The sequence below is a fragment of the Macaca fascicularis genome, chromosome 1, assembly GCF_037993035.2.
Source record: "Macaca fascicularis isolate 582-1 chromosome 1, T2T-MFA8v1.1".
NCBI lineage: Eukaryota > Metazoa > Chordata > Mammalia > Primates > Cercopithecidae > Macaca > Macaca fascicularis.
In genome coordinates this window covers 159,899,058-159,909,352 of record NC_088375.1, presented here as the reverse complement: position 1 = coordinate 159,909,352, position 10,295 = coordinate 159,899,058, and the positions used below count along the sequence as shown (strand labels likewise).

The 10,295-nt window shown below is 41.5% G+C and overlaps 1 protein-coding gene across 12 annotated transcripts in view; it reads left to right on the top strand.

Annotated features, from left to right (window-relative positions):
* The first annotated feature begins 44 nt into the window (after positions 1 to 44).
* Positions 45 to 10,295, top strand: part of TYW3 (tRNA-yW synthesizing protein 3 homolog) — a 111,417-nt gene continuing 101,166 nt past the window's right edge. For 10 of the 12 annotated variants that reach the window (XR_010577647.2, XR_012418694.1, XM_074003677.1 and 7 more), the window contains exon 1: positions 45 to 311. Coding sequence is in view for 10 of the 12 variants with exons in the window: in XM_074003677.1 (XP_073859778.1) it covers positions 138 to 311 (174 nt within the window). In the remaining 2 variants the exon portion in view is untranslated. Of the gene's footprint in view, positions 629 to 10,295 lie in introns of all 12 variants that reach the window. The other 2 variants (XM_015434021.4, XM_074003680.1) reach the window with 1 other exon arrangement.

Here is a 10,295-nt window from a genome sequence, read left to right as displayed (position 1 = left end):
GGCACTAGAATTTCCCAAATTAAGAACGCAGAGGAAGTTTGGACCTTTTCGGCCACCGCTCGCTTCAATATGGCCGCCCCCGGGGAGAGACTAGGCAACCGTGAAGGAGCAGAGCGCGGACCCTGAGTCCCTCACACATGGATCGCAGCGCGGAGTTCAGGAAATGGAAGGCGCAGTGTTTGAGCAAAGCGGACCTCAGCCGGAAGGGCAGTGTGGACAAGGATGTGGTAGAGCTTGTGCAGTTTCTGAACACGCGAGATCAGTTTTTCACCACTAGCTCCTGCGCTGGCCGCATCCTACTCCTTGACGGGGTGAGGGCCCTTTTGCTCCAGTCCATCGCCTGCCTTCTAGTGCGAAACTTTAGGAGCCCTGTGCCCACCCAGTGACGACCGGATCCAGCATGTCTGTGTTTGTTCCTCCGCAGGGTGGTCTGTTTCTTTATATGTGTAATTTAGGGGATTAGATTAGTGCTTCTAAAAGTTTAATGTGGCAATTAATCAGCTGAGGATCTTTTAAAATACAGATTATGATTCTTCAGGTGTAGGGTAGGGCCTGATCCTGTGCGTTTCTAACAAGTGCCCAAATGATGTTGAAACTGCTGACCTGGGAACTATCTTGTGTGGCAAAGGTTAGAAAACTGATTTTATTTTATGAATACTAAGGGAATTTAAAGACTTTGTAGCCTGCCAAGGTATTGAATGCTGGAATCCGCTCATCAACAGCTCTGACATTGTTACTACATTCTTGAACATCACCAGGGTTAAGGAGTTCACTGCCTCCTAGTGAGCCCCTCCATTATTACAACTCTTATTACCCTTCTGGTAGTTTTAGGCAGATAAGTAAGATTGTATATAATTTAGGATGGTTAGACTTATGATTTTTAACTTTGTGATGGGCTTACAGAGGTAGTAAATGCATTTTGACTTATTATGACGCATTTATTGGGATGTAACCCCATCGTAAATCAAGAAGCAGCTGTACAAGCCATACCTCCTTATTTGCAGGTTCGTTACCCCAGTCAACAGCAGTCTGAAAATATTAAATGAAAATTCCAGAAATAAACAATTAGTAAGTTTTAAATTGCATGCTGTTCTGAGTAGTGTGATAAAATGTTGAGCCAACCAGCTCCTTCCGGAATGGGAGGTGAATCATCCCTTTGTCTGGAATATTCCACTATATACTCTTGCTGCCCTTTAGCTACTTGATAGCCCTCTGGGTTATCAGATCCACTGTGGTGGTATCACAGTGCTTGTGTTCAAGTAACTCTTATTTTACTTAATAATGACCCCGAAGTATGAGAGTAATGATGCTGGCTATTTGGATCTGACAACAGTAAGTCATAAAGTGCTTCTTTGAAGTGAAAAGGTGAAAGTTCTTAAGGAAAGAAAAAACAACATATGCTGAGGTTGCTAAGATCTATGGAAAGAATGAGTCTGTGTCAGTGAAATTTTGAAGAAGGAAAAAGAAATTCATTCTTCTGAGATTTCAGGCATCCATTAGGGGGTCTGGGGACATATACCCTGAGGATAAAGCTGCTTGGGAGTGATATTGCTTAGAGTAAAAACCACTGGCTGTGTTGTAGCAGGACAAGCCACAGACAAAACTCCTCAGACACTGAGTTAAAGAAGGAAGGGGTTTATTCGACCAGGGGCATCGGCAAGACTCCCGTCTCAAGAACCAAGCTCCCCAAGTGAGCAATTCCTGTCCCTTTTAAGGGCTCACAACTCTAAGGGGGTGCATGTGAGAGGGTCATGATTGATTGAGCAAGCAGGGGGTACATGACTGGGGGCTGCATGCACTGGTGATTAGATTGGAACAAAACAAGGTAGGGATTTTCATAGTGCATTTCTATACAATGTCTGTAATCTATAGATAACATAACCGATTAGATCAGGGGTCGATCTTTAACTGCCAGGCCCAGGGTGTGGTGCCAGTCTGTCTGCCTGTGGATTTCATTTCTGTCTTTTAATTTTTACTTCTTTTTTTGGAGGCAGAAATCGGGCATAAGACGATATGAGGGGTGGTCTCCTCCATTATTCCCCTATTTTGAGACTCTCACTCATTTTATTAGTGGGAGTTCTCACTTTAATTTTCACTACCCATGTCTTCTTGCAAGACAGATTGATAGTGATTCATATAGTACACTTGTGCTTAAGTATTTTGGTGAACTAAGGTAGCGATGAAGCTTTTTATCATTTGAGGAAGTACAGGTAGCAAACAAGGGGGCAGTAGGCAGGTTCCTATTATTATTATAACTCCTATTATAAGAGTTTTAAATCCTCCTAGCGCTGGGAACCATTTTTCAAACATGGCTCCAGGATCAAATCCATGCTACACTTCCACGGGCACATGTGCCAGTTTTGTCATATCTCTATGTCTTCAACTACTTGCCCTTGATCATCTATGTGTAGACAGCAATTAGTAAGGTTAAATTTTCCACACACCCCTCCTTCAGCTGCTAGCAAATAGTTGAGAGCCAATCTATTTTGATAGATAGCATTTCTCATCTGAGTTTCTTGCCAGGCCAGAATAGTCAAGGCTCTGCCAGTTTTATTAGTGATTATTTCTAAGACAGCTTGTAACCTTATTCGGTTGATCGTGTAAATGGAAGTCTGGTATCCCCATGAGCCGTCTAGTGCCCAAGTAGCAGGCCCATAATATTGTATAATTCTCTCAGGGGGCCATTCATCATCTTTCCAATTTCCTATAGCTATGCTTCTCTTTTCGTGGGAAGCATAGACAGGGAAACCCAGGAGTTGGCCTATTTTTATGGGCAGTAGGAAGAAAGATGGTTTAATAGTGCAAATAACACAACTATCTGCCCAGTGGTCACGTAATTTCGTATAAGCTCTATGCCCACATATCCAGTATAATCCAGTGGGGGCTGTCCAGTCCTGGTGGGACTCCGGGTGGGGCCACATGGTTTGCAACTTTGGGAATTTGCTAAATGGATTCTTCTCTGTTTGATTTGAACTCCACCAAGTGACTGTTTTTGTGGTACCATTATACAGTTTCTGTCCCAGACAACTAAGTTGTCCTACGAGGTGAGTGAATTCTTTTCCTTCTCTAGCTATGCAATATTGTCCAATAATTGAGGCTTTTAGGACCCAGAAATTATCAGGGTGATTCTTTTGAGCCGGGAATTCATCAGGAACTGGGTCTGTAGGTAGTAATTCTCGGGCTTCCCGTGGCCATTGATCTCCCATTCAATTCCTCCACATACATAACATGAGGTGACATTGAGAGACTGGGCTACATGCTTGGCTAATTGCAAAAACAAATTTCTTGTTTTTCCTGGAATTTCTGGTACTGGTACATTTAGTTCATCATAGAAAGTTTGAAACACTGGTTCAGGAGAGCATTTGTAAACTTCTCCTCAAACCAAGATATTTACTCGAGGATCCAGTCTGACCCCATGGATTCCTAAGGTCACACACTCCCCTTTTTTCCAATGAGGATCAAGGGGATTCATTATTGCTAGCTCTAAGGGGTTACATTGTCCCTTAGTACAGGAAGGGCCATTTTTTTCTTTCTGAAGGTGGACTGGATCCTTTTTATTTTTTATCCAAGTGGCCCAAATGACAGAAGACCAGGATCCACATTCATTTCCACACAGTCCTAATTCATGTGAAATATACTTATTTTCAGTCATATAGCCTTTTTCCCAACTAAAAGAGCCACATCCCCTTCCTAACTTACTGTTAATGACAGCACAGGCATCAAATTTTAAGGTGACTTGTTTGGGCACCACTTTTTCTTCTGTTTTGGCTAACACTTTAGTCGTATCATTTATGAGCTCCTACCAGTCTTCAGTTCTTAATTTTATTTTAACAACTGTGGTTATGGGAGGCTCAGATGAGTAATAACACACATCAGGTTGGTCATTTCCTGGGCTACATACCTTGTATAGAATAACATTATACAAACAAGTTCTTTTTAGAGTTCCAGGAGACTTATAATAACCGTAAAATTATAGGACTGTAGCAACCTTTTATACTATCTCAGTGACTTGATGTATACACTGGGAACAGCCCTCAGTCTGAGGAAGGTCAGTTGAAGTCCTTACTGTACAAGTCCAAATTTTAAGGAAAATGAGTCCCACGATGAGTTTCCTCATGCTTTGGCTGTGCGTGGACCAGTCAGCTTCCGGGTGTGACTGGAGCAGGGCTTGTCGTCTTTTTCGGAATCACTTTGCAGGGGGTTGGTGAAGCTGCTCCCATCCATATACTGCTTACAGTCTACTAATGTTTAAGGATGGTCTCGAAGGTTAGTCCTGCTAGAATAAACTGAGTCCAACACCTCTACACAGTTGTGTTTAACTGGGCTCTCTGATACGGGGAGCAAAGTGGTGGGGTTTAGGGTGTTGCAAACTTCAGTGGTTATTTGGGGATTTTCACATAGCAAGATTTGGTACTTGGTTAATCTAGCATTTGTTAACCAGTGATGTCCTTTGGTATTTATTAAAGTTACCACAGCAGCGGGGCCTTTATATTCAGGTTTTGTGTAAGAGTTAGTTTATCTGCTTCTTGTGCTAAAAGGGCCATTGCTGCTAGGGTCCTTAGACCTGGGGGCCAGACTTTGGAAACCCTGTCTAGTTGTTTTGAGTGATAGGCCACTGGCCTTGGCCAGGGCCCCACAGTCTGAGTTAAAACTCCAACTGCCATTTTTTCTCTTTCTGACACATAGAGTGTAAAGAGTTTTGTCAGGTCAGGTAGCCTCAGGACCGGGGCCGACATGAGTTTTTCTTTTAACTCATGAAAACCTCATTGCTGTTGGTTGTAATAGATGTAGTTTATCTAATCTACATTTTTATTAATTGTCACCTACCAATATATTGACTTAAATCCTACAGCTATTTGATTTCAAGCTTTAAATTGGTCTGGTATTCCTCGTGGGACTCCAATTGCGTCTAAATAGACATGAGAGTTCAAAGACCCATAAGGAGCTTCTCTCGATTTTTGATGTCTTATTATTATTTTTCCTTCTGGTTGATGAAATGCTAGGGTGAAAGGGAGAGCCAATTGGACTAAAGTACAAGTGCCACTCCAGTTACTCGACAGAGTGCCCAGTAAAGGTCCACCATGATACTACCACACATCCACTCAGGGATGAACAAGGGCTGACTGATTGATAAGCTCTTGAAAATTCTTAAGCTCACTGCATCCTTTCAGGTCTCCAAGGAACGCTAAGTTTCCTCCCTATCATGAGAGACACAAAATGAACTTGGGAGATGGAGGCTGGATGGCTTTCGGGGGCTGACCCGTGGGGTGCTGGACTTTGGGATATAGCAGAGAGAGCTTGGCATGACTTATTACTCCAGGCTGTAGAATCCTGGAAAAGAGCTACCATGCAGTCCACACCTGGTTGACTGGAGGACCACCTTAGTGGAAAGGGGACAGTCTTGGCCTCTGGCCTGCCATGTGCACAAGCGTAACAATTGCTTTTGTTTAATGTGCAAATGGAATATTTGATCCATTTTAACCAGGCGTTTGCATCTTGGTACCCAGTCTTAATTGCTAAAGTTTGTTTTAAGTCTTTAACTTCTGTGATCCTCTAGTAAAATGAATATATGGTTTTAGGAAATTACAAAATCCAGTTGGGGCAGTCCATCCTTGCTCTTTAGTGGTCCACCGAACATTGGACCAACTATGGAGACTACATCGGGGTGCAAGACTCCTGGTTGGCACTGGGGTCTTTATCGAAATTTCCCTGGATTAAATGGTCCTAGTTTACTAATGCCCAGTCTGAGGAGAGTCAGGAGGACAGAAGTACTTTTCTGAAGTAGAAAGCTGTCTTTGACTTGGCAAGTCCCCACAGGGTATAACAAGGCAAGCATTAAATGCAATAGTTTGAGGTAAAATTGACTTGGTTATGTTAATAACTAGATGGTCAGCAGTAGAACAAGGAAAGAATAAAGAGTAATAGAATAGACGAAAAGAGTTAAATTTTTCTTAGCTTTAATGTGGTAGGGTTTTCCCCTGGGACTATGGCCGACGACTCTGGAGGGGGTGGTGCTTTCTTGACTTGGGTGTGATGAGTCTATTTTTTTGCTGTATGAACAGCAGTCTTGGTAGTTAACAGCACAAGGTAGGGTCCTTCCCAGGCTGGTTCAAGTTTTTCTTCTTTCCACCTTTAGATGAGAATGTGATCTTCAGGCTGGTGCTGGTTTACCAGAAATTCTAGGGGTGGTACATGTGCTAAAAGACTTTTAGTGTTTTTTTGTTTTGTTTTGTTTTGTTTTTTGAGACAAAGGAAAGTGGAAGATAAACTAAGTATATAATGTTTAAGAAATTGACCTTTTGTTTCAAATGTGGGGACCTTGGCAGTGGACTTCATAGTCCTTAATGCCTACTGAGAAATTTCCTTTAGCACCTATTTTTATTAGTTTTTAAACCAAGGAAAGCCAAATACCATTTTACATTTAACAGTGCTTCTCATATGATTTTTATACGAGATAAGCTAAATTTTATCTTTATATTAGTGGGTTGTTAATGTTAAACATAATTGTAATAAAACCTTGTAGACATATTTATCTAATTTTTAATGTTTGACCATAAGGTAAGATTTTGTAGACTCTTTTTAACCTTTTATAATATTTGCTAAAGAGAAGGTTGGTGCTTTAAGAAAAATGTGTTATGCTTTAATGTCCAGTTCACAGAAAAACTGGATGATACTTCTTTAACTTTAATATGTTTACACACAGAATTTTCTTTACAATTAATGTTTTAAAACTTGCTTAAACCTTCAAAACAATAATTTTTTTAAAAGTTTTTAATGTAGGTAAAAATGTACATTCTTATGCCACCTTATAATCCTTTTACCAAAGGTATATTTTATTTTTCTTACACACCTTGCACATAAACTGTTTTATTCCCCCATAGTTTTACATTCAGAAGGCTTAGTTACATTTAAATTATACAACATTTTTTGCATAAATTCTTTTTTATAACTTTTTTTAATAACCTTTTTTTCTTTCATGACTTTTACAGGCAATTTTTTGACATGCCTTAACTTTCTGACTTATTACAAACATTTCTTTCTTTAAACAACCAGTTAATTTATTTCATGACAAGAATTTACTATATAACATTCTTTTTATATAAATCCCCTCCCCCCCCCCCCACCCTTGGTTTCTTTTTCTTTTGTTAGCAAAACAGTTGCTGCTACAGATTGAATGCATTTGGGCCATCCATGGGTTACTGGGTTAAGGATTTTTGATAGGAAAGCCTCAGTGCTTTCGGGATATGCCCTTGTTTACACTGACAACAAAGTGGTATTGGAGGGTTATAGGGTTACAGAGAATACCTTCAATTATTAATTATAGGTTTTAAATTTACCTTGACTTTCAAAGGAATAAGGTATACTTCTTTTTTTTTTTAACTACTTGTATATCTCTCGTTCTTTCTCTCTTTGACTTTGTTCTCTCTCTTTGACTTTCCTTTTGCCTCCATCTCTTCTCTGTCTCTGCCATTCTCTCTCTGCCATTCTCATTCTTTCTCTCTCTCCTCGACTCCCTCTTTGTCTGTCTCTTCCTCTCTCTCTTTGCCTCTTTTCCTCTCTACCTCTTTCCTTTCTTTCTCTCTGCTGATCTTTCCTTGCCTCTGCCAGCTGCTTATGCTGCTGTTCTCTAAACCACTGTGTGTTTGGGGCAGGGGGTCTAAAACCAGCTGTAACCAAGTGTCTAAGTACAGTAATTGGTCTGGGTTCCTTGGCTTACAGGTTACCTTGTGCCATATCTTTGAAACAAGGGACCTGTCCAGGCTTCCTTCTTTTTTTTTTTTTTTTTTTCTTTTTGAGACAGAGTCTCTCTCTGTTGCCCAGGCTGGAGGGCAGTGGTGCGATCTCGGCTCGCTGCAAGCTCCACCTCCTGGGTTCATGCCATTCTTCTGCCTCAACCTCCCGAGTAGCTGGGACCACAGGTGCCCGCCATTGCACGTGGCTAATTTTTTTGAATTTTTAATAGAGACGGGGTTTCACCGTGTTAGCCGGGATAGTCTCGATCTCCTGACCTCGTGATCCACCCACCTTGACCTCCCAAAGTGCTGGGATTACAGGCGTGAGCCACTGTGCCCAGCCCAGGCTTCCTTCTAATGGCCAACCTACCTCTAATGCTGGCCAGTCTATCTTACACAAAGTTTTAAGTTTTCCTGGTGTCATAGTACTCCATAGTCTCCTTTAAATGTTTTTTTCAAAATTTTCAACATGGTTCCTAGTAGGGTGGACTTATTTGTGCCTGACCTATGCTTCTTCAAGACAAAACACCACGCTCACACCACACGCACACCACAAAACAGAGAACGAGTAAAAAGGGCACACGCACACTTTTGCAGTTTGCGCAAAACCAAAATCAAAACCAAAATCAGAGTATCCAGAAATCCAAGCCAGGTCAAAACCAAAACCAAAGTATCAAGCAAGCCAAGTCAAGTCAAAAATAAAAACCAAAGTGCTGGTACAGGCACACCGTGGGTGATCAGGCCACACTTCCACTCCAATGGAGTAGGCAAGTTCCCAAAACCAATCCTGTCAAGCAATTCAAACCAAGTCAAAACCAAAACCAAAACCAAAGTGCTGATAAAGGCACACCATGGGTGATCAGGCCACGCTTCCACTCAGAGTTGGCAAGTTTCAAAGACTAGTCTTACCAAGTTTTAGATGTCCAGACTCCAAGTGCCCGTTCCTTCCAGGTATTCAGCCACTGCTTTGATCCTCCACAGGGGCCTGCCACACACTGCTCTGGCGAGGCACCCCACCGGGGCAAATACCTACCCGGGAGTGCTCTCAGGATCCGGGTCGCTCCGGCTGCTTGGGGTCCCACTCAGGGATGTTCCACAGGGCAGGCTTAACCCACCTAAGGAGCTGCCTCAACCGTCCACCAATCATCTCACTTCCTGGTTAGGGAACCAAGAAATGTAGCAGGACGAGCTGCAAACAACACTCCTCAGACACCAAGTTAAGGAAGGGGTTTATTCGACCAGGGGCACCGGCAAGACTCCTGTCTCAAGAACCAAGCTCCCTGAGTGAGCAATTCCTGTCCCTTTTAAGGGCTCACAACTCTAAGGGGGTGCATGTGAGAGGGTCGTGATTGATTGAGCAAGCAAGGGGTATGTGACTGGGGCTGCATTCACTGGTAATTAGATCGAAACAAAACAAGATAGGGATTTTCACAGTGCATTTCTATACAATGTCTGTAATCTATAGATAACAGAACCTATTAGGTCAGGGGTCGATCTTTAACTACCAGGCCCAGGGCGTGGCACCGGGCTGTCTGCCGTGGATTTCATTTCTGCCTTTTAGTTTTTACTTCTTTCTTTGGAGGCAGAAATTGGGCATAAGACGGTATGAGGGGTGGTCTTCTCTTTAATGTGACCTTAGGAAAGTTATCTCAACTCTGCCCTTCCTGTTCTATGAACTGAGGATAATGAAAAGTATCTGCTTTATAGGGATTTTGTGTGGAGAAAATAGGATAATTTATTTGAAATATTTGGCATTGTGCCTGGCCCATGCACTGTAAAAGTTGGCTATGTACTGATTTTATTTGTAATATTAGGTTAACAGCATGGAAGACAGCACGTTATTAGGCTCATTCTTTGGGTCCATTATTGACTGATCATTTATTTGCTCATCTCTCAAGTTAGCAGGGCCTGTTCATTTTTAAATCACTTCCATTACCTCCAGAGCAATGGCATTCTTGCCACACACTCTCACTTGCCCCATTTCCACAACTCTATCTCACCTTGACTTTTGCAATGATTCTCTAACAAGCCACTTAACTGCTCTTCTCCAAACCATGTTTGACAAATCACAACTCTGCTTATCTCTCACCTATGTTGTATTTTATTACACATTTTTCTACATCGGAATATCCAAATGCTTACTCTAGTATACCTTTCAACCTTTTTTTTTTTCATTGCTTTCCTTCATCTTTAGCTAGTTGCTGAAACTGAACTGTTCTTTTTCATCTTGCATTTGTTTGCTTTTGCTCACGTTTTTGGGTGTTTTTTTGTTTTTGTTTTTGTTTTTTTTTTTTTCCTGAAATGTTTTCCCATCTCTGCATATCTGAGGCATGATTCCAAAAACTCCACTCTCCCACTTGAACACACTCACAAACCCATACTACCTACTTGGGAATAATGACTGCTTCTGAACTGGTTAGACTTTTATTTCTTATCTTACACCTTGTATTATAGTTTATTTTAAAATCTGCCTTATTTCAGTAAGGATTTTGGGCAACTTACAAACAGGCAACACACACAAAAAAATAAAAAGTGGGAAAATCTGAATAAAGAAAATATAGA